This window comes from Amphiura filiformis, chromosome 12, assembly GCF_039555335.1.
Source record: "Amphiura filiformis chromosome 12, Afil_fr2py, whole genome shotgun sequence".
NCBI lineage: Eukaryota > Metazoa > Echinodermata > Ophiuroidea > Amphilepidida > Amphiuridae > Amphiura > Amphiura filiformis.
In genome coordinates, this window is record NC_092639.1 from 66,995,835 (window position 1) to 67,021,579 (window position 25,745).

A 25,745-nucleotide genomic window follows, 5' to 3' on the forward strand; every position below is an offset into this window, starting at 1 on the left:
TGAAAAGTTGCAATTTTAACGATTCAATTGTGCCTGTTACACTGTGCTTTATTGATTGGCCCGTGGTGCTTGTGTGCAATACAACGATGCATTCCCATTGAAAATCGTTGAAAATGCAACTTTTGATTTTGGGGTTTGAGGCTTTGGAGGCGCATATCTTGGTCAATTCTTGTTCGAACAGGGTGTCAAATGAGACAGAAAAGTCCAATTAACAAAATGTATATTTCAGAATAATACAAAATTATCAAGTTATTGAACAGCAAGGATGAATATAACTGACGAGTTTCTTTTTGTGCCTGGTGTAGTTCGTAGTCCATGTTATCTTTGTTAATGTATTGTGATAATTAACACAACACAAAGGAAACGGCTCACTTGTGTAACCCGTTATAAATCTCAACCTAATATGTTGGGGCGATTTCATTGATACGGTCGTATGATGAATCTTGTTAGCTCCATTTTGATACCACATTTCTTACTAAAAGCTCTAAATAGACAAAAATTGATACCAGTCTATGAAATTTGGTGCATCTGTAAAAGTTGCAAATTAAAAAATGAGCTCGCAGAGCTGTTAGAGGTAAATTGCTGAGCGTGACCATTGCATAGCCTGAAACGATCGGTAGTATCAATCGCGTCATGTCCATATGTATACAGCAATAAAGTATTGTGACAATCCTTGCGTTTCAAATAACAATTGAATAAACCGGGTACTTGCCGTCGTTTTATCTTTTCAGTTTCAGTTTCCGTATCCGTAATAGTAGGGATGCCCACTGTCAATACAGTTTCCACTAGAACGATTTTTCATTTACTGTGTGCGTGCTCTCACACACGTATTGTCTATGGAGAAACTGATCGATACAAGAAATCCCAGGCCTGTTAAATGGCGTACATACTTGTTTTGATCCAAATGTAGGCCTATATCAGGGTGTTTCAAGAAATTCCTGATTCCACCAGAAAACATTAACCAAACTTTTTCCTGTTTGGTCAGTAAATAGAGAGGACCTTCCTGCATGAAGAGATCAACTTTTTTTAATGAAAAATTAAATGAGATGAGAACTACAACAGGTTGAAGTGACACCATTCCGTGCATCAGGTGTTCAAACGCAATTATCTCCGAATTTGGAGTGAATCAGACAAGCAAACTTACATACTCATAAAATTTAACTATTTATGAAGACAAAATGTGTAGGATGTTAAGAAATTTAAGAATGTTTAAGCCTACTGCGGCCCATCTCAAATCATGCACTTCCCCGTGCACTTCTCACTACCATGTCCATTTCATAGGGAGTATAAAAACCGGGGACCATCGTGTCTTCCATGCACACACAGCACACCGTCATCATCCCTATATCTTCGTGTTAAAAATTGCCGTGATAGTACGATGAATCCTCACGTTTTTCAACAACTACGCATGGTGATTTTATTCGAGATAGGCCGTGCAACTCAGGCTAAGCATACAATTTGAGATTTTGAGCGCTTGCCACACTGTTTCTATTCTATGTTTTACGATTTTCGCATGATCAATATATGGCTGGCCGTAACCGCCACAACGTGGAGCTGCTACGCGTAGCTTACTTTTCGCTTCGCGGAGCTAAATTGACCAATCATGTTAGATCTTTTCATTACGCGGAGCCAGTGGATGCATCCTCGTTCCAGAGAGAAAACTCTTGCCAAAATTAATGTTTACTATGGGGATTTTAAATGAATCGATTGTAAATAAACCACGACCAGTTGTACAGGATCAATACCATTGTTTGATTAGTGTATAGTCAATGTTACCTTGCATGCATGTGTCATATGTGTGTGGCGTGTTTGTTTGTTTGTTTGTCTACTGTGTCAGGCCAGGATCACTGACACCCACGGTACTGATACTCTCATACTATCACGGTGATCATATTGTTGAATGTTGTCGACTTAGAGAATAAACGATAGGAATTTTTATTTTGCCTATCCTCTACCGTGTGATAGACGACAGGCAGGTCCAATATTTTGAGTAGTGGATGCCGGCGCAGCCGGTATCCACTACGATAAAAATATTGGACCTGCCTGTCGTCTATCATAGGTAGAGGATAGGCAAAATAAAAATTCCTATCGTTTATTCTCATTCTTAGTCAGTTAAATATTGTTTTAATAACTGTAAACAATTTTTTTAAAGCAAAAAATAAGTTACCGTCATAAAAACTCCCCTCATTATAAAATGAACGAAACTTGTTTACAACTTTACGTATTCTGTTGCGCGTATTGCTAGCGCGTTCGCGTATTCCGCACTAATCTACGCATCCAGCGCGATATATACGCGCACCTCTACACGCGTGTTACGCATTATCAAGACGCATGATGACGTGGGGTCGTCTACGGCCTGATAGACGGCACCCGAAATCATGCGATTGTCCAATCAAAAATGTGTCTACGAACTAGACCACTCCCACTGACTAAGAATTAAAAATAATCATGATGCAGTCATGTCTACAGTAGAACTCACCACGACCTTTGAAGGACTTAAACCCTATATTAAAAGCTATTCATAACCTCATTAATAAACGCGATGCGTGCGATCCAATCATATTTTATTATTTGTGAAAACGCGAACGCAAATCGAGGTCATTAATATCTCACAATTGACCGCAAAATGCGTAATTGTTCCAATGTCGCATACAATTAACCGGCGTTTGCGTATTGTTGTGCGTCGAACAAACTGCGCGCGAGCTGGCTGCCGTATTTGGATTGCGCGATACCATATTTGCACAGATTGTGATACGCATTTTTGTTATTGGTCGTCATGTTTTAGCCTGATCGATTTTTGGAAAGGGAAGATGTAAAAATCATCTATTTTTATAAACTTTTGAGCAAATTTTTGTGTTATTTCGTAAGGTGAAGAGATTAAAGTGACGGTTATGAATGAGGTTAATAACTTTGCATCGGTAATATGTCGGGCATTGTGAAAAATCTAAACATTTGCTTTGGACCTCGGAATATCCCTCGGGGCTACGCCCCTCGGGATATTCCTCGGTTCCAAAGGCAAAATGTTTAGATTTTTCACAATGCCCTCCAAATAACCGATGCGCAGTTATTAACCTCTAATTAAACCAAGATAACACTCAATGAAAACGGCTCAACTATGTTACATCAGATCTTCTCTGGTTAAATACACACTGCACTTGTGTCTGTTTTACCTGTGCAATGAGCAATGAGCTGCTATTATAGTTTCAGTTGGGTGAACGATTATAAAGCGAACGCATGGTAACAATACTGTGGGCTTTTGTTTACGAAATGAGACAATATTCTGCTTATTGTTAACCAGCGTTCTTGAAAATGAGAAGCTTAATGACTTAACACGGTTTAGAAATAATTTCTTCATATTTTTTGGTACAAAAGTACCAATATTTCCAAACACCTAAATTAGCTAAAAATTTAGGACATGTTACAAAACTATATTTTCTAGAATTTCAGAGAATACTTTAAATATTGGCCGGTTATTTTTTACACAGTAGTGACGTCAACTAGGCAATGGCCTATACTTCTAACATACACTATTTGTAGAGGTCACGCGTCAATGGTGAGCGCACTGAGTATTGTGTATAGGAAAACGGACAGTAACTACAGTATGTATGGCCTACTACTAGTATATAAAGTAAATCCGAACTGGTTTGCAGTTTGCTGAAGGTCGAATTCCGCAGGGACACCGCGCAAGTTATACAAATTAGCTCCCGGCGATACACTGCAGATCGCAGAACTGTGTGCATAGTTTACCACCACTCTGCCTAGCTATATAGTTATGTACAATACTGTATGAGTTTCTTATGAGTGCATGTCCATCTTAATAATAAGTCAGTTCGTACTTTTCATAAACTACTTTTTGAATCATAACTTTCGTGACCGAGGATATCTTGCAACTACGTGACGCTCGTCTGGCAAATTCTTAATGAATAAATTCGCTTCACGTAATGAGTAAGTCGTACTTAATTAGTCAGTTTTACCTCCGAGTAATGAAAAACTCTAACATGATCATGATTGGTCAATTTGGCTCCACGGAGCAAAAAGTCAGCTACGCGTAGCAGCTCCACGTTGTGGCGGTTGCGGCCTACCATATCAGTATCCCATATGATATTTCTATTGCAAGAAAATTTTATTTGTTGTCAGGTTTTATCTTAAATACACTAACTGGAAATTAAATACACTAATTAGTGAGGACCGGTATTTTGCTGTGGATATGTTTAACTGCAATTTGCGGGTAAACAATTTGAAATCCTGAGTAAAAATTTTGATCATATTCAACTCTTTGAGAAATTTTTTTTTATAAAAGAATGCATGTAAAATCCAGCTGCAATACAATGTACATTATTGACACACTATCACTCTCTTTATCTACGGCAATAATAGAATATCGATTTCAATCGAATTGAATACGATGCTCAGTTTTGAGTTTGTAGTTGACTACTAAGCGACCTAAGCGATCGATTGCTAGCCAATCAGATAGAACTCCTTTTCTTGCGTTCGGTGAAATACCAGTCGCCCGTCGCTCACCAACGGAGTATTAAATGTATATTTATCGAATAGGAAGTCGACACTGTGCACAGTATTGCTCAATGTAGTAAAGATAACCTTTGAGTTAGAGCAAATTTCTCAAAATTGGTAGTGATTAATGTTACCAAACTTATGCCATGATGAAATATAATAATTTTTGAAGATAAAATGTGCTGACCTTAAAAGATTGAACAATGTTTAAGACTACCGCTTTTCATTTGAAATAATGCACTTATTGTGCATCTCCTCTATGGAGATATTTTCCATGGCGGCCATCTATGATCATGCTTGAGGTTTCACCAAACAAACCATGGGTTTTGAGGTCTTATATTTTTTGTTGTATGTCAACAAAATCGATAAAATTTTCAGGATGATCTTATTTTCATGTTGTTATAAGCAAATATAATGTTCCAGATCAGATAGTTAATAAATACATTAAGAAAAAGTACCTTAAAGTTGCACTTTCTGTTAGTATTCCTTTTTGGACTTTAACTTTTTAACATGTTCTAGCAGCCCTATATAAAACCGTGACACTCGAAAGGCCATATCTCTGGAATGAAACGTCCGATTAAGATTATTTAAACGCCAAAATGTTTCTTTCATCAATTCCCATCCAATAAGTTAGGTCTGAATCAATTTAAAAGTACTTCAATTTTTAGTGGACATGCCTAGTAATAGTTTTTGTAAGTCATTGTTATTCTGAAGTGGTAGTCTCCCAGGTGTGACCAATCTTTTATTCTAGCCTTTTGTTAGTTACTGAAAATTTGAAGCTCGTGAATTTCAGTTTTCGTTTTGGTAAGTTATATTGATTTTTTACATAAAACCTTGAGATGTGCGGTTGGGTGCTAATCTAGACAAAAGAAGAATCTAAATTTTACGGTCCTAAATTCGCGGTAAATTGTACGGCTTCAATTGACTTGTATTTGGTGTATATGCACTTACGCCTAGACGTAAGTGGCTCGTAAAAAAAGTCTTGCATTGAAATATATACTAACCATGTTGCCAAGTTATAAGCAAAAGTCTTTCATATTGGCGATGAAACGAACGTCTGAAATAGTCAAATATCTCCCAATGAGGCGCGTACAAGTGGTGAGTTGGTAATCATGTTTTATATTGAAGTGCAATACAAAAGAATTGCATTGGAGCAAAGATAATGTATTCTATTCATTCGTACCAATGGCAAGCTAATCTGATAATTGGTTGGGCCTATATGCAAGACTCGGGTTTATTTTAAATGTTTATTTTTACAGAGCTTATTTTCAGTCATGGATCATACTGATAAATTTCGCAAGGGAGGGGGAGGGAGGGATGGAGATACTTGAGACTGAACAATGAGAGTGGGAGGGGGTGAGGAAGAAATAGAGGAGAGGGAGAGACGGAAAGACTAGAAAGAGAAAGCTCGAGAAGAGAGAGTAGGGACCAGGGGAGGGAGTGGGGAGCCTGATCATGGGGGGGGGGGCAGGAGGAAGCAAATTAGGGAGATAGACATTGATACGAGGGAAGGGCGACACTGTGGCCCTGCACAAGTGCATTGGGCGCGACATGCTCGTAAGCGGACCTTTTGTGATGTAAGGGCTTATTTTCAACGTTTTTACAGAAACAAAGTGGACATTATCATTGGGATTGGCATGCATTTTGTCAAATTAATATAGAACAATTTAGCAATGCAAAGACCAGTGGGCGCTAGACCATTAAAACATCGGTCTTGTCTCTCCCCTTTATATTGACATCGGCATCTGCCTCTATTGAAATAAGCTGATTGGTACTTCAAAGTTAACAATGCCTCATTTCAAATATATAGTTTTAGTTTTGGTTTTGGTTTTGGTCACGTGGTTTCCTATTGTCCTGCCTAACCACTTGAATCACAAGATATCGAACTCTTTGTTTCTACCTTTTGTTTAAAACTAAACATTTGTGACAGGTAGTTTCGGTTTTGGTTTCAGTTTCTTATAAGTGGTGTGACGAATAAAATTACAGGATTTTCGAGTTACCTGATCGAAGTATACAAAAGAAATGTTTAAATTTCGCAGTGCAATATTCACGAGCAGAGAAGTCGAACAAAACAGTCTACATTTGAAAGCATTGATTTAGTTTGAAAGCATTGGCTTGAGACTACGAAATAGCCTAAGCTGATTTCACTGTGAAAATATATAGACCATCGAAATATTTGCATTCGACATTACAAAAGGGCCACTACTGTAATTGTATAGGTGCTATAAACAAAATCGATTCATGTCCTTAATCCCATGTACCAGAATCGACGGAAGGCCATTATATGACCTCTAATAACCTAATGACTTTTACTGAAGCAATTTTTACTGCAAAAAGTAGAAGATAGAGGGGGAGAAGAGTGTGGGGGTGTGTGTGTGTGGGGGGGTTGGAGGGCAAGGGATATGGGCCGGGAGAGAGAGAAACATATGAGAGAGAGCATTGGAAGTGAAAGAGAAGGGGGCGGAGAGCTCGAGATGAAGATATCGAATGTAGGGGAGGAGGGGGGGGAAAGGGGTAATTTAGGAAAGAGGTGGTTATATAGGGAGGGGAGCCCCCTCTTAAAGAGGTATGGGTTGTGCTTCCGGGGATAATAAACTAATTCATAATCAAATCATCTCCATGCATCGTTTATGTTTCATACAAACAAACAAATTCCCCCACCCCACCCCATCCTTCAGTATACGCGCATGTATATGATTTCTAGGCCTAGAACTCGTGAGTGTAATATGCCACCTATACCTTCGACAGAGAGCATCAACTGTCGTCCGCGGGATAGATTTCCGATATCAATCATGATAATAATTATGTTAGCACAATAGGCTATTGTATACTTCTGGTTATATACCCTATACCGGGGTCCTCCCAGCATAATAGTGTTATGATTGCAGATCAGATCAGCTCTACTTTTTAATCCCTTGATTTTTGGTTTCTGAACAAAAGAGAAACCAAAACTATATATTTGAAATGAGGGAATGAAGTCAGATTACAGTAAACTTACTGAATCACTTGCGTTTTCGTATCTGAACAATAGACGTACGGAAACTGAAAAGATAAAAAGACCCTTGGGATAATCGAAAAGGGTTCGTCGCGTGCAGGCGTACTTGGCCATGCTTAGATTTCCACGTTTTGATTTGCAACTTTTTAAAATGCACCCAATTTCAAATACTGGTATAAAACTTTGTCAGGTTAGAGCTTTTGGTAGCAAATACGGTATCTCTGTGGAGCTAACAAGATTTTACACACGAACGTGTCAATCAAAAACATGAGTACCAAGGAGGTTAAGTTGATAACGGGTTATGTAACTGAGGACTTTCTTTTTGTGTTGTATTTATTATGTCAGTTGATCGATAGTAATTGTTCAAAGCATCCTTCGAAGCCTTCTTTTTCATACTCGTGGACATAACAATATTTGTAGAGGTGTATGTGTGTGTCAATCTGCATAAAGAACAGTAAGAAACTAAACTTTTCACAATATTATGGCTATTATAAATATATTTTAAACCACAGAAATTTTCGTAGCAGAAAAAGAAACAATTTCACATGCATCACCTGTCATCGTCTGATCTTCTCATGAATAAATTAGCATAGGATTTATACACTTAAGTCATGCCAAATGTTTCCAGAGGTAAAATTTAAACAAAGTACATGGCAAGAAAAAATGATGATCCGTAATTGTGCTTTTTCTTTTCCTTTGCCCTCTAGATTTTCTAAGTTCATTTTTTGGTTAGAGGGGCACTCTTTTCTTTCATTTTTTTTTATCAGGGGGAGTCTGCCCCCCTGCCATCCCACTGGCTACGTTACTGCTTGTCTGAAGAATTAATAAACTTTTTCTATAAACATACGGAAAAGTGAAACGATTCATTTCCATTTGCCTTGCAAAATGTGTGTTGCTTAGGTACGTCGCTAGATCCTCACAATATAGCAGGGCATCATTCATTAATTGGGGATATTGCTAGCCCATGTGTTTACAGGCATTTTCAGGGCAATTTTAACGAAAATCATCGATCATATTCGTGACTATCAAAACATCAAACAATCAATTTCTGTCGATTGAACGCGTATTCGGCCACGCAATAGACAGTCTGTGGTTCGTCAAGTAAAAACAACACGGTACATGATTGGTGTGAACAATCATAGGACGACACACTCATCGAGCGCACTGTGGCCAGTTCATATCACCAATCATATTCATCTTGGTTGTGATGGTTTTGTTTACCAAAAGCATACCGTGGAATCATGACATGTTGCCTATGGGGATCGACGCTAAGTCAGGTAACGCGTGAATAAACACACAAGAAACTTCGCGCGTAAGATGAGCGATGTCGCCAGGTCTGAACGCTGTACCGGCGTCAGCTGAATTCAAGTACGCTTAGAGGGCACAGATACGGAAAATTCCAATCTGTGTATTTGTTAATCAAAGACCAAAAGCAACATCTTTCTGAAATAACTTACATTATCTATTATGTATATAGTATACATCTATGAAGAAAAAACACGCACAAGAATAACATAATTTAGAAGGAAACTTTTCCCACCCTCCACACCCACATAATTTATGGTTTTAAGTGGATACGGTGTATTAGAATAGGATTATGGCGGGCTTCCCAAACGTTTTTCCCGTGACCCAAATTACCTTAAAAATATGACGCGAGCCGCAGCATACTACATGTATTATGCTGAATATACCTAAACATATCAGGCATGTACAGGGCAACGTTTCCAAGTAGTCCCGATGACTGGGTCCAGAAATACTGTACTGGGACAAATGCGCGCGAAAATTTGCAAGATGAACAAAACGATGTTACACTGCACTTTAATGCACACAGATGTATTTTTTTCGATAAGTCCCGCGACACCTTTTAGGAGAGGCTTCGACCCCTAAAGGGTTGTAACAAACGGTATAGGAACCTCTGGATTATGGAATGTTATAGCTTCAAGGTGATAGTGAAATGGTAAAAAAAAAGGTGAAAATATCACCAAATATGGGAATATCACCAAATAAATACTAAGAATGTTTCAAGTAAACCGCTTACTTCTGGATTTATGTACAGTGTTCATACAACATCAGTAAATGAAAATGGACCATACCAATCAATGTCATACTTACGTAATCTAGATGTCAAAATTAACAATGTTGTACTTACTTTCGAATAAGATGACTATTAGACTCCGATAGATAACGCAAACCATGTAATGTGGTAGAATTGCCAAAGTCTTGTACAACATGCTTTTCCGTTGCCGCATCGGCTACAGATGCATCTTCCGTCCACCCGTTATTGGACCTCGCTGCAAACGGACCCTGTTGGTTGAGTTCAACAGGGGCGATTCTTGTGTCGAGGGTTTTAACTTGCAAAGTGGCAACCTTATTTGGTGTCATCATCTTCTTACCCTGAAAATAAACCCAGTGAATTACATAAACAATCTATGTACCGTATCAACCAACGTCTGTAGCGCAAGTTTTTAGATATTTTCTCAAAATATCAAAAGCTATCTTAAGAACCACTGAATAAATACTATAGGCTTGTTTGTACTAATTTTAATGCATTTGTCATGCTGATTCCAAATATAGTCATCAAAATTTCAATTCTGAAATTTTTGACAAATTTAAACATAATTTAAATTAACTTGTCGTCTGCAATCGACATCCGCGTGGAGAGAGTTAAGGACTGGTCTTCATTACATTATACCGCGACTAACCGAGCCACCGTCTAACTAACAGCCCTGGTCCAGAGTGGCTCGAGATCGAGTTTATAAGCGGAGTTCGAGCCAAGCCCGAATCTTTCAATGTTCGAGCTCGAGCCAAGTCCAAATGATTCCGATTCCTATTAAACTCATGAGTCTGAATTTGCCAGTACCCATGAAACATAAAAATAGCAAGAATAAGTATAATAATATTAGTATCGGTACAATTACATCAGCGCAATTTACTCACCGTCCTATACCATTATTTGTGTGCTAGCAGCGTGTGTAGTATGCAGACCTCGTCACTCATTATCACTTAATAATCAATTAGGAGCTAGTCAAACCATGTCACCGCATTTTATTGATTTTAAATAATGTATGTGACTTGATTATGAAATCAATTAACTAAATAAGCATTGTCTTTCAATTTGTTGTTAATAAACCTGTTGGTGGTTACCAAGATAATTGATGTTGCTAAACAAAGACTCAATACTGATAGTTTGATTCAGAACCTGAAAACAAAATGACGTTTTGAGAAGTTTTGAGAACAAAAAGGCTGCTTCAGGAATTCCAATTTTTGTTAGTTTATGGGCTGTGCAATAATTTTGACGGGCTAAAATCTCCAAATACAATTAAATATTTTCCATAACAGGAATTGTAGGAAAACCGTAATTATTGTTATTTTATTTAAAAAAATAATTTGTATTCACACGCTACCCTATATCTCAAAGACATTTATACAGAATGTTTAATGCTTTAAATTAAAGTCTCGTTTATAAAGGCATAGGCTCTCTATCATGTCTATAAGCAAACCAATGTGAATATGAAGGAGTACTAGTATATAAAAAAAGGTTATAGCATCAGTTCATCTTAAAACAAGTGCAAGATACGTGCATCTTACGAGGATTTAATAAGATTTAAAAGTTAATGTGGAATTATAAAAAAAAAACTTGTTTATTTCCCGATACGTTTTACATATTTAGCATGTGATCTATTACATGTATTTGGTAACAAGCCCGATAACGGACTGTTACGAGTCGTACTGACTCAAGGCCAAAATCACCTTTTACCCGAACTCACACGAATGCACAACACAAATACACTGTTTGATTTTAAGCTAACAAAATCTAAGTCTTTAATTGAAAACAAAGTATGCTTGGTACATATAACAACAATTACAATAAAATCACACAATCAGTTTTATTCTATCGGTACTTAACCAGCGGTCTTCTTGTTGGTGATTCTAGAGTTCTTGCAATGTTCTGGACGACTGATGTAATATATCCTTATTCACTTGTCCTGCGAAAATCAGCGAAGTCCAGTGTACACTTGCGTTTATAAATATCCTTGCGTATGAAATCCTCACACGAAAATTATGCTGCTTGCTCCTATTACTTGTCTCCTTGCGCTGCTTTCTTCAAAATATATCTCCTTGCGCTGCTTTCTCCAATAATGGTGGTTCTTTCACCAATCACTCTTTTTCCAGGGAACAGGTTTCTTTAACACAGCTCCGCTGTTCTTTGACAGATGCGTGGCCTTCCCAAACCCAGCAAACTCCAGCAATTCGACAGATGAACTTTAATCTTTTGATGAGGGAGAGCACATTTGTTTACTCGCTATCTCCTTCGTTGCTGTATTAAAAATAGCTCAATTATTGGCTATATAAACTGGTTAAAATGTACTTCGTTTTTGAAGCACGAAGACCATCACACACATGTGGAGTTTCTCAATCTTCCATGGCATTCTGTAAAGTCCAAAACAAAAGCCACAAGCTTTTATATCAGTACTCATGCAAAAACCCATCATCTATTAATAAACCATTACTTCAATCACATTTTCACAACATTGCTGCAATCTTGGGATTTCCCAAGATTAATTATACACATTCACCTTTCACAAGGGGCTTTCCCATCTCATGAAATACGTTCAGCTTGTAAACAAAGTTAAATAATTAAATTAAATCAAATTACTCAGGGCACATCACAGGACCAACATGTTTCTGAAACTATATCGGCTACACTCCAGATTACAGAACTACCGGCATCCCAAACTTATTAACATGGTGATGAATCAAAGTTAACTAACGTTACTTACCGATGTTTTTTTAAACATTTGTACTATTTTACATGTCGTCTCCTCTTCTACAGATACTTGGTGGTAGCACTTCTATTAATGGTTTAGCCTATGTTCGTGGACATCGTGAAGACTTCGACTCTTGGAAGAGACTTGGATGTGACGGATGGGGGTGGAACGATGTTCTGCCATTCTTTCAAAAGTTCGAGAACTTCATCGGGTTGGTTTGTAAAAATCATGTAAAATATTGAATATCGTGATACATAAGCTCTAAGTTTCGGTAATGGAGGAGGCCTGTAGCCAATCTGCTAACTATAACACAAGGTTCAGAGAGCCGTAAAAGAAGCTAAGGCTAACTACTTTCAGGATAAAATTCAGGAGAATAAATCTTACCCCAAAAAAACTTTGGAAACAGTTTAAGACCTTGGGCTATAGCTCCAAAAGTAAAGACCAGTCCAAAGTAGTTTTGAATATTGATGGTAATCTCTGCTTTAACTCTAGTACAGTTGCAAACTATATCAATTCATTTTACACAACCGTGGCAAGTGCTTTAGTCAAAAAATTACCACCTTCCCTTGGCAAGTTTGATATGAAATCAAAGACTGTTCAATCTTATTATGAGAAAATGGGAGTTGCAAACAAAGGGTTTAAGCTTTCACCAGTCTCCTCTGATTTTATCCTCAAAGAACTCCATTCTTTAAAGCCAAATAAAAGTACTGGCCTTGATGAGATCCCAGCCAAATTTTTGAAGGATGGTGCAACAGGTTTAAAAGATCAATTAACGCACATTGTGAACTTATCAATAACAACTAATACAGTTCCTGAAGAATTGAAATCCGCCCGTGTTCGGCCACTTTTCAAGAAAAATAGTAGGTCTGAAGTGGGTAATTATAGACCCGTCAGTATTCTTTGTAAAAATTCTTTTCGAAAATTCTTGAAAAAGCTGTTTTTGTTCAAATTGATTCTTACTTACGGGAAAATAATATTCTTTATGGACATCAATCTGGTTTCAGGAACTCATTTTCAACAGATACATGTTTAATCCATCTTACAGATTATATAAACAGTCAAACTTCAAAAGGCAACTACACTGGACTAGTCTTATTGGATCTCCAGAAGGCATTCGACACTGTCGACCATGACATTCTATGTGGAAAACTTGGGGCCATGGGTATTGACTAGGTGGAATGGTTTAGATCATATTAGCGGTCGGAAGCAGATTGTCCACGTGAACAAGGTGTATTCTGACCCCCTTCCAATCTCTTGTGGAGTTCCTCATGGCAGTATCCTAGGGCCACTCCATATAAATGACATGGCCGTCAGTGTCGAGTGCAAACTCCTGCTTTATGCAGATGACAGTGCTCTGTTAGTTTCAGACAAAGATCCAAAGTGTATTGCTGATAAACTAAGTAAAGAGTTAGAGACTTGTCGTCAATGGCTTGTTGATAACAAACTTTAAGTTGAAGATTTTTCAGTTACATGCAATAGTAATCAAATTAAGCCTACCAATTCAGCTAAGTATTTAGGGGTAACCCTTGACGATTCGTTATCTGGGGAAGAAATTGCCCGTGATATTCTTAAAATATCTGGCGCTAGACTTGCTTTTTTATATAGGCATGCTCATTTTTTGAATGAAAAGTGCCGTAAAACTCTGAGCACTGCCCTGATTTTATGTCACTATGACTATGCATGTTCTTCATGGTTTTCAGGTTTATCTGTACATTACAAGAAAAAGTTACAGACAATGCAAAACAGAGTGGTAAGATTTATTTTAAACTTAGATCCTCGCTCTCATATTGGACAGAGAGAGCGGGATAGAGTTGGATTTCTCTCAGTGAAAGATAGGGTGATTCAAATGAAAATGAATAACGTTTTTATAATTTTTCAGGGTACCGCCCCAGATTATCTTAATTCCAATTTTACCCGTATTTCGTCCATTCACAAAATAGTACCAGGGGTAGCTCAGTCAATTTCATTGTCCCCAAAGTTAAAGGCCAAGCATACAATACTTTTTATTTCACTGCTATTCATCATTGGAATTTGTTACCCAAATCAATCAAAGAAATTGGGAATTTGCCGCAATTCAAACGTGCTGTCAAGAAGCACCTTTCTGAACAGGTTTGGCTACCTGAGCGTGATATTATGCATCACGAAAATTATTAGGCCCTTTTTTTGCTCCTTTGCTTTTCGTCTTTGTTATGTTTTGCTCGTCCTCCTGCCTTAATCATTGCTGCTGCTGCTTTATTGGGTTTTTTTTGCTTTACAAGGACCCCAATGGAATTAGGCTTTCTTCGAAAGGCTTTTTGGGCTATCCTTGATACTCATTGGTATTTATTCCATTGTCACCTCGTGCAATAATGTATTCTGGTACCCTGAATAACATACATGTACAGTAGATTTTAAAGTATTTTATCCATAATATGCAATCTATTGTATTTTCTTTTTGTTTGCATTTTTGGGATGTATATTGAGTGCTAAATAAAATGAAATGAAAATAAAATAAAATAAACAGTTTGAAAAATGCCACTAGATAAAAAAAGTATGGGGTACTTGGTCAAAATGCTCTATTTAATAGCTGAATCAACATCTTGTCCTCCCACAACTGTAAAATCACGGGTGTGTGACTATCAATTAAAATGCAGTTGTGCGAATTATTACAGGTGGGCACACAGAAAGAGAAATGTGATTGTTAAATCTTGTGTTTGCTTTAAACCATCAAGTGGAAGATATCATGACCTTACACCACTGGATTTCTTTTTCCAAAACAATCTGCTAAAAAAAGGTGTCCCTTGACAAACAGAAGCTCTCGAACTACCGGACTGTCTGCAATCTGGCCTTTGTTGGTAAACTGATTGAGAAGGTTGTCTCTGCTTAGGTCACCAAGTATGTCGAGTGCAATACACTGGCTGAGCCTTTGCAGTCAGCGTATCGGGCTGCTCACAGCACCGAGACAGCACTCCTGGCCATTCTCAGAACTATTGATGACATCGACAACAGGGCTGTCTTTGTGGTGTTACTTGACTTGACTGCCGCATTTGATACGGTAGATCACCGTATTCTGTTGCAGCGGTTGAGCCAAGAATGTTGGCATCATTGGTGATACCCATAGAGTGTTCCAGTCTTACCTTGAAAATCGCAGCAGTCAGGTCTTTGTGAATGGGTGCTATTCTGATAAGGTTCTACTACCTTATGGTGTCCCCCAGGGATTGGTCATTGGCCCGATATTGTTCAACTATTACACTCATACCATCGGGAACATTTTTCGTAATCACGGCCTCCAATATCATCTCTATGCTGATGATGTCCAGCTGATTATCACCTTTAATCCTGCCATTCCGGGTGATGTAGCTTGTGCCTTGTTCAAACTTTCCAACTGCATCCATGAGCTACAAGCCTGGTTCACCAATAACAAGCTGAAGCTTAGTATGGCGAAGACTGAGTTTTTTGCTGCCTCTTCTGATTATCACTACATTAATCTCAAACATCTCACCCTTTATTTGGATCAATATCTTCATCCATAAAGAATTTAGGGGTCATTTTTGACCATGACATGAAGGTGTCCAGTTATGTTGCGCATTTGTCCAAAACTTTGGCAGATTGGCAATATTTGGAGGAGTAGGCGGTTCCTCAGTTTTGATGCGTGTACCAATGCGGTTATTACTCTTTCCTGTCCAAGATTTATTACTGCTCCTCCTTGCTTAATGGCATCTCCCAGAAAAATCTCACCCGCCTGCAGCTTCTCCAGAACAAGTGCCCAGGCTCATTTTCAGAGAACCAAAATTATACTCATACTTCTCCTTTGCTTCATAGTCTGCACTGGCTTCCAGTTGCTAGTGTCCAGTTCCGCACTCTCTTCCGTGTTTATAAGGTTCTTGCTTCATCTACACCTGAATACCTGTCCTCCATCCTTCACACCCGTCATTCTGGGTACTCATTGCGCTCTACTGCTGCCACCTGCCTTTCCATTCCAAGATCCAACAAGTTGGCTGGTGACAGAGCATTTTCCATCATTGCCCCTGTTCTATGGAATGGCTTGCCTTTCCACATTCTTGACTCTCATAAGGTGTAAACATTCAAAAAGAACCTGAAACCTCACCTATTCTGCTAATGTTTCCTCCCTCTTGCATTTTTCCTTTTCCATAGCGCTTTGTTTTTTCATTTAAAAAGCGCTCTCTAAATCTGTGTATTATTATTAACCCCAAAATTACAGGAACTGAAACCATAATCTATATTGCTCCTTATAGATTGTGGTTGAGCTCCTGAAAACCCTTTACAGAAAGTGACCACAAATATTTCTTTTACTCTAGCGGATACATCAGTTGAAAGGTTACAGCCAATGGTTTATCCCAGCAAACACAAAACGTTTTCGACATCATTCGCAAAAGGTTATAAAAGGTTGTCAGAAAACGTTTTTAAATGTCGGGTTATATAAAGGGTACATGTATATTAAGAGTATAAAAGGTTTTCATAACCTTAAAAAACATTTTTTTATAATCTACTGCTTAGCAAACAAAAGGTTATACATAGGGTATAAAAACGTTTTAATAACATTCCAAAACATTCTTGAAAACTTGATACAAAACATTCTAAATAGAATGTTTTTTTATTGCGAAAAATGTTTGCCCAAAATATTTCAATGACGTTTTAAAAACGTTTTCATGATCTTTATAACCCGACAATTAAATGTTATTAAAATGTTTTGAAAAAAAAAACATTTTAAGAACATTTCTGTGTTTGCTGGGTTCAAATATTTTAACATAATGTTATTTAAGTATTGACACAATATTTGGCAAAAATGTTTGCAAATATAGTTTACAATAACATTTTTTGAAAACATTTAAAATATTGTTGGAGTCTGTTTTCATACAAAACGTTATCATGACCTTTATATAACCCGACATTTTAATGTTATTAAAACGTTTATACCTAAACCAAAAGCCAAAATATAACTTATTTAAACGTTTTTAAAACGTTTTTGTGTTTGCTGGGATTGCTGTAGTTTGTTGGGCATGTATATTTGTCCCAATCATTCAATTATGATGTCCTATGGCTTATCAAACCCAAACGATGAGCATAATCTCAGCTGCTAATAATATTAAATCTGGAATTGAATTTTCGATATGCAGCAAGGGATCAGCAGAAGAACAAAAGTACGGGAAAATGGATATATCAGACAATTTATTTGGTCGATCAGAAGCGTCAAAGAAGTTTATCAGGGCAGGTTAGCCTTTATAAATTGTTTAAATCAATATTTGTCCATTATGTTAGTTAATAATTGCATATTTTCATGTATGCAATTTTTCTGTTTTAAAATTTAACACAATAAGCCGTACATTGTAATTTCTAAGTATAGCGGCTGGAACTTCTAACTATTTCTTTGTTTTTTAATGTGCAGGGGTTGAACTTGGATATGAAAACGTTGATATCAACAATAACAGCGGTTTAAACGTAAGTATCATTAACCAACATCATACTTCTCCCATCACTGCTTTCTACTTGCGTTGGTGGTTAAATTCGTAGGAGGGGATGTGTGTATGGGTAATGTGGGGGGGGTGCGGGGTGTGTTGATTATGTGGGGGTGTGTATCGGATTAGGGCAGTGGCGTAACGCCATAGGGCACGGGGAGCACGCCCGGGGAGCATGTGCCCATGCAATTGATTTGAAAATTTAGAAAATCCCTTTTGAATTATGTAGAAAAACTGCTAGTGCACCCAATCAGGACCACCCCCATTATGGTTTTATTTTGCTCTGTTACAAATATACGCAGAATTATTAAGACTGGGGTGTTTGGGGGGGGGGGTATTCCGGGGGTGCTTCAGGGCGTGTGATGTGTATGTGTATTCGTTTGCGTACATGTTTGTTGGTTCGGCCTGCGTGTGATAAAATTGTGCATATTGGGTCTATGTTTACTGTACAATTCAATAACATGACTTATCATACTTGTATTTTAATAATTGTACACAGATTGGTGTTGGTACTTTTCCGTCCATTGTCACTAGTGAAGGAGTACGGCGTAGCACAGCTGTAGCATACATACATCCGTCAAGGCATAGATCCAATCTTACCATAGTAACAAATGCACATGTTACCAAGGTGTGTAAACGATATGAAAGTATTAGATGTGTTAATCTATGTACATATGAAACGGTATAAAACTGTATACATGAAAGCTATACTCGCGAGAAAGGTCTTGGTTTTCAAAATTTCGAATGACCAGGCCCAACCAAACTTTTGTTTAAATAAGTGACGTCGTTTTTCCGAGTTTCAAAATTATATATATTTGAGCGACTACAACATTGATCACGTGAACTGCATTGGCCAATCACAGTCTATTTTATAATTATATGGATGTATTATTTACTATTTTAATCCTTGTCCTACTGAATCACCGACCTCATGCCACGGGGAGTCGCTTGCCCGGCCAGCGACTTGTTGCCCACCCACGTATACATGACTTAGGGTGATTACGCAATGCCATCACGTGGAATGCATGCATGCGCAGAGGTTTGCCTTGTAAGATTTTGTAAGATTTTTACGTGTTAGGGTTAATACAAAATTATTATTAGTTATTACCTTACGTTCAAGTGAATTATTGCAAAGGCAGTACAAATCTAAAACAGCGAGTGGAACAGCCTCGAGTCTCGCGGTTTATACTATGATTAGGCATAATACAAGCAAGAATGGTGCATCGAACATCGCGTGTGAAATAATGCATCGCTATAATATTCAAAACGTTCGATCGAGTGAAAATTTAAATTAGCTTTAAATGGATAAGTAGGTTGAACGTGTTTGTTGTAGATTAGTGTAAAGTAGTATAATATGTTATATGATTCCTACTGACTCTTTAGGTGGATATCAGACACAAGCGTGCTGTTGGTGTTTTTGCCTACGTTGGTAACGAACTCAAATATTTTTCAGCTCGAAAAGAAGTCGTCTTGTGTGGAGGAGCAATCAACTCACCACAGGTAAATAATTGCACCAGGCTTGAATAGCATGTGCCCCATGTGTATCAGGCTTAAACATGATGTGCACCAGGCTAAAATATCATGTACACTAGGCTTAAATATGATGTGTACCAGGCTTGAATATCATGCGCACCAGGCTAAAATATCATGTACACTAGGCTTAAATATATGATGTCTACCAGGCTTGAATATCATGCGCACCAGGCTTAAATATGATATGCACCAAGCTAAAATATCATGTACACTAGGCTTAAATATGATGTGTACCAGGTCTAAATATCATGTGCACCAGCCTGATGTGTACCAGGCTTAAATATCATGCGCACCAGGCTTAAATATGATGTGTACCAGGCTAAAATAGCATGTACACTAGGCTTAAATATGATATGTACCAGGCCTAAATATCATGTGCACCAGCCTGATGTGTACCAGGCTTAAATATCATGCGCACCAGGCTTAAATATGATGTGTACCAGGCCTAAATATTATGTGCACCAGCCTGATGTGTACCAGGCTTAAATATCATGCGCACCAGGCTTAAATAACATGCGCACCAAGCTTAAATATTATGTTGTACCAGGCTTAAATATCATTAACACCAGGCTTATGTACCATGCGCACCACTAGATATCATATATAGTAGGGTGCTTCACAAAAAATGAAATTGGTATTTTTCAACGGGACACCCCCTCATTTTATTCATTTTGATAATAAAATCATACCTGCAAAATATGAAAAAAATTCAAAAAAGTTTAGGGGGTGCTACCGGTCAATGAACTTTTGCACACAAAGTCAATGGGATTTATGAGGCATTTTCTTTACAACACAAAAAAGCCATGTTAATTTTCTCTGATTGTGCCAAAAATATTTGATCATAGTGTGAGTAATGTCCTTAAAATAAATGCTAAAGAAAATTGTAAAATGTTAACCCGCTTTCCAGAAAATTGCATTTTTGTGAAAACTGTTACATTTGGGGCAAGGCAGTTGCTGGAACAGCCAAAATATTATGGTACTTGGCTAATATAAAGTTGTGTTTATGGGGCTCTAGTTCTTTTTTTTTAATCTTTTTTTTGTTTTTGCTTTGTTTTGTTTTTACTTGATCATGATTATGTGTTGTTTTGTTTTGTTTTTGTTCTGTTATGTTTTGTTTTTGTCTTGTTTTGTTTGTTTTTACTTGATCATGATTATGTGTTGTTTTGTTTTGTTTTGTTTTTGTTCTGTTATGTTTTGTTTTTGTCTTGTTTTGTTTGTTTTTACTTGATCATGATTATGTGTTGTTTTGTTTTGTTTTGTTTTTGTTCTGTTATGTTTTGTTTTTGTCTTGTTTTGTTTGTTTTTACTTGATCATGTTTCCTATATTGTATTTTGTTTGTTTTCTCAGAGCATGTAGGTCTAGTGTAGAAAACTCAAGATGGTATGATTTTTTCTTTTTGTATTTGTGTTTTTTTGTTTTGATTTTGTTTGGTTTTTGGTTTTTTTGTTATGATTTTGATTTTTTTGTTTTGTTTTTGTAGTATGTATGTCTTAATTAAATTAAAAGATTTGCTGTTTTGTGTTAAGTACGTTCGCAAATAAGTTTATTTCATCAAAGTTTCTTTATTCCGGTCAGGGTATTTTTGTCGATAACACTTCACAAGTTGTAGAAGATATTGTTTCTGTTGTTCATCATTTGTAAGTTGTTGTACTCTTCCATCAGGGCCACTCCTCTTTCAGCAAGGTCATTCACCACCCGCAGATTAACCACAGCCCTCTTACTGGATTGGTAATCCTCATTAGTGTCCCAGTTGTCAACACCTGTGTCTAGAAAGCTGTGTGGAAGATCCATTATTTGGAAAAAAACGGAGGGTGTTAGATGTTACAAAGTCTTCCAGTCCCTTTGATTGGACTTGCGAAGGATCTAATACAATCCTCTTGAGAGGATCATCTTCACTGATAGTGTTTCTGATAGCTCTGACCATATTTTCCTTGGTGGCAGCAGACACATTATCATCAAAGAAGGCCAGAGCAACCAACTCTTCTGATAGGTACCAAAGATGTCCTAAGATCTTCTTCATGGCAATGGAAGCAATCTGATGGTGATGTGCCTCATAATCCTTCAGATCATGAAGAAGTTGCAAATCATTTCGAGGAGCCATTGGTGCTGATGAAGCAGAAAACCAATATTTGATGTAAATCTTCACTGTGAAAAGGCAAATATCTCGTATCCCACTCTCATCTTTGGTTGTCAACTGATACTAATGTCTGAACATCCAAATCTTCAGTGAATAAATCGCCTTTGCCATCCATCTGGCACGGTGGAGTCCTGCTGGTGCTCTAAAGGAGAAGGTGCCTCTTGGAATGGTACCACCCAGGAAAATTATGGTGAGTTGCAGCAGTTCCTTGTAATCGTCTCTGGGCTGAAACACCTCAAGTTGCTGCACAGCAAAGGTGATGATACCTTCAACTACACCAGTGAGCTCACCAGCCAGCATATCATCTTGCACTCCTGTGATGTAGTCCAGTTTGTTTAATTTGGTCCACGCACTCCTGAACTTTTTAAAGATCACGATTTCAGGTCCTGTTGATGGAGGTAGTACGCTGGTGACAACAGCTTCCAACATAATCTCCAGGATATGATGACGACATGCTAACCACAACATATCCTTCTCCATCTTTTGCTCAAGAAGAATGCATGCACCTTTCCTTAAACCAGTGTTTGCAGCGGTGGTGTCAAAACACATGCACTTGATGCGACTGCTTATTCGCCAAGATTCAGCTGATTCATAAACTGCAGAAGCTGTTGCAAGACCAGTACCTGCATTTAATTTGGGGACATTTAGAAGTTGTTCCACACCTTCACCAGATACGAGTATTGGCAGCCGATCAACAGTCTCTCTTCCTGCTATATCTTCCAAAATCTTCCCGTCCCAATGAATTGTGAGTGGAACTTCTGGTCTAAATTCTGCCCTTAGTTTTGATGCTATGTCCTGTCTATGCTTCATTCTCGTCCTTCTGATGGTAGAATAGCTGCAACGATATTCTGATGGATCACAACCAAGGCTTTGAATCGTTGGGGTTAACACAAGTGCAGCACCTCGATTGCTAACTTTAGCCATGTCTAAACACGCTGACAATTTGGAATTTACAAAGGTTTTACTCCTTTTAGAGGGTGGGCTCGATGAACATCCAGGTATGTCATCTCTAAGATCAGGCTCTTCTTCACTCTCTGTTTCTGCTTCTGATAAGGATATAACCATTTTCTGTTCTTGGACTATCTTTCCACTCGCATATTTTCGCTTTAGTGTCTTTGCATCATCTCCAATGGACTTCTCTTCACCTTTCTTTGCAGCCTTAATGTCAAAGAGCTCTTCCAAACCTTTCACCCATCCCTGCTCCTTCTCTTCTAGCGTCTTGGTCCATTTGCTTTTGTTTTCCTTATTCTTCTTAAGTTTCTTCCATTCTTCAAAGTCTGTCTTCACTTTCTTAACAACATGGTGTTTCATTCTGGTGGGCACTCCAAGACACTTCCAGACATCAATAAGATCTTCTGCAGTAGCATGGATAGCATCTTTAATGGCAAGTCCCAAGTTGTCTTTGTAGTTCATAAGAAGAGCCAATACCTCCTTCTTTGATGGTAGCTGGGTAGATTTGAAGCTCTCTACTGGATGGCCAATTAACCAAATCTCAGTTGACTTCCTCGTGGTCCTGGGCTTCTGGGTAGGCGGCTTCAAGCTCGACATCTTACAGAGTGTGGATTTGGGTAAATTGAATTTTGGGATGTACTTTTGAAAAAAAGATTCAAATAAAATTATAAAATCTGGAAACAAAAGGCTGAAGTGAAACAGATATATTTGTAAAACTGTAATATGTACTGGGGTGTAGGAAGTTGTGTATTTGTATGTGTTTTTGATGTGTCAAAATGATTGAAATGTATGTAGGTTTGTAACTGTAAATTATGTTATTCAAGTGTTGAATGTGTGTAGGTTTGTAATTTTATGTAAGTGTAGTGTAATGTTTAATGTGTAATCCAGTAGTAAATGTGTCTTAGCCACTCTAGCTCTTGTCACAAGTACCTTGCACAAGGTGTAGTTTTGAACTGGCCACTATCCAATGTTGTGACCCCAATTTATATACATTTCTTTTCAACCATGGTGAATCTAATCCTTCCTGTGGTCATTCAATTCAAACAATACAAATCTTCATCAGGTATGGCCATAATGACCACCCCTGATACAGATGTATGGATTTTGATAGTTACTATTACATAAGATTTCAAAAGCTGGTATCACCATTGGGGTAAACTAATATGTGAAGAATTGTAATCTTTTTTTTTATCAACAGTTCAGTTCAATAAGGTATAAATTTGGGGTGCCTGGTGGGATTCCAGGGGATATCACAGGGTATTCTTTTCTTGAGCTACACTCCCTCTGTCACTTTTGAAACATTTTTTATTATTACAGTCAACTATGAACTTTAATTTGGTAAAAACCCATGTTTTCACAAAGTTAGGTATATCATTGAACATTTACTTCAGTTTTGCAAGCCTGGTAGACTTTTTAGGCCCTGAAATAAGCGTTTGAAATTTTTGACAAAAAATCCCATTGACTTTGTGTACAAAAGTTCATTGACCGGTAGCACCCCTAAACTTTTTTTGAATTTTTTTCATATTTTGCAGGTATAATTTTATTACCAAAATGAACAAAATGAGGGGGTGTCCCGTTGAAAAATACCAATTTCATTTTTTGTGAATCACCCTAATATAGTACCAGGCTTAAATATCATGTGCACTAGGCTTAAATAGCATGTGCACTAGCAAGTCCGTTAGCCGTCAAAAATAAAAAAGTTGCGCTTGACGAGATTGTCAATGAGCATCGTACAGCTCATTGACAATGAGCTATTCCAGTTCCATACACCCCCTATGGAAGACATAACGTAATTTCCCAAGCGAGGAGTGTAGATTTTAATAGGAGCCACCCGTTTAGTTAACAACATTTGAAATTCACACTCCCTGCATGGGAGATTAAGTTCATGTCTTACATACGAGTATGTGTGTATTTTAACTGAATAGCATAATCGCTGCAAGGGCAACTTTGGATTCGGATTATTAATATGGACTTTTTGGCTCTAAATCCCCTTCGTTTCTTGCTTAAATTTGCACAAAAGGTAAAACTGACTAGTAAGTGGTTGTTTGTACTCTATATGAACACGTCATGTAGATTGATTTAAATACTGTAACGGTAATAAAGGTCTAGACACAACAACTTGTAACTGATTTTAAAGGGATTATATTGAAAAGAAAAGTTGTTGTTGTTTGTAACGAAGTGGTGGTCAATAGTAATTACCCAATCAAATGACAAGAATCTTTCTATGGGTTATATAAAAACTAAGTATTTCAGTTTCACTATAGATATACTGTTATAAAATAAGAATAACATTATGGAATTCCTTTTGTTCTCTGTCTCAGGTACTAATGCTTTCAGGTATTGGTCCGAAGGAACATTTAGAAGAACTGGGAATAGTATGTATTCAAGACTTACCAGTGGGAAAAAACTTGCAGGTATGTTCACTGCTCATAAGATATGCATTTCATCTGAAAATAATAATATTAATGTCCATTCATTCGGTGCAAAAAGGTAATCGTAATCGTATTAAATGACCATACTATAATAGTACGCCAAAATAGTAGCTTTTTATTTAATCATCTTTATTAACCAAAAAAAGAAAAACATATAACCCCAAAATCAACTGATATGAGATCCATACCGATCTCAGGCAAGGGTAAACACAATCAGCAAATACATATAAAGAATGAGGAAATACATCATGGCGAGAATATAGAGTTATATGACTTCTTGGACATTCCACGTTGGCTCATGTCTCGAGTTGAAGAACAAACTTGGTAATTTGGTCTTTCAATACCTTGATTTGTTGGGGTGTTCTTGCCCATCATTGGTAATGTCGGAAACAAGGGAAGCGTACCGCATGTTTGATAGAATTGGCTCAAATGGCGCCGACAGTTCGGAGAGCATGACTCGCTTGTTAATTTGTTGGCCAAAATTAAACAATGTCTGGTTTTTGGGCTGTGACAATTATTTGGGGCGGTATTGCACCGCCACCGATGGTATTGTTTTCAATGTCGGCACAGTCTTGTAGATTGCCATACTTCAACTATTCAGTCTCTTTGAATGTAGATAGAAATATTCGAATAACATTATTGTGTCTCCATAAGTATCTATCTAGCATATTTTGGCAATTATTGAGTATGTGTAGTAAGGTACCTTTACCCTTACAAAGAGGACAAGCGTCAAAAAGTCTATTGCCCCAGCGTTTTAAATTTGTAAAATTAGGTATGGTATCTATGGAGGCGTTAATAGCGATTAATTGATAATTAAATTGAAACGTAATAGTCATTTCAGAGATTGAAATTATTATCGTTATACAGGACCACATGGACATCCATGTCAAGGCAGATGTCAAACCTGGGAGTGACGTTTTCACCATTAATAAGGTGGTAATGAAAACAAAATTATAATT

The 25,745-nt window shown here is 37.5% G+C and overlaps 1 protein-coding gene across 1 annotated transcript in view; it reads left to right on the plus strand.

Moving 5' to 3' along the window:
* The window catches only part of LOC140167042 (uncharacterized GMC-type oxidoreductase Mb1310-like), a 59,072-nt gene that overhangs the window by 27,373 nt on the left and 5,954 nt on the right, over nt 1-25,745 (plus strand). The window contains exons 3-9 of the mRNA XM_072190520.1: nt 12,342-12,487; nt 17,394-17,488; nt 17,663-17,715; nt 18,232-18,360; nt 19,116-19,232; nt 24,676-24,768; nt 25,654-25,719. Of these exons, the coding sequence (XP_072046621.1) occupies nt 12,342-12,487; nt 17,394-17,488; nt 17,663-17,715; nt 18,232-18,360; nt 19,116-19,232; nt 24,676-24,768; nt 25,654-25,719 (699 nt within the window). The remainder of the gene's footprint in view (nt 1-12,341; nt 12,488-17,393; nt 17,489-17,662; nt 17,716-18,231; nt 18,361-19,115; nt 19,233-24,675; nt 24,769-25,653; nt 25,720-25,745) is intronic.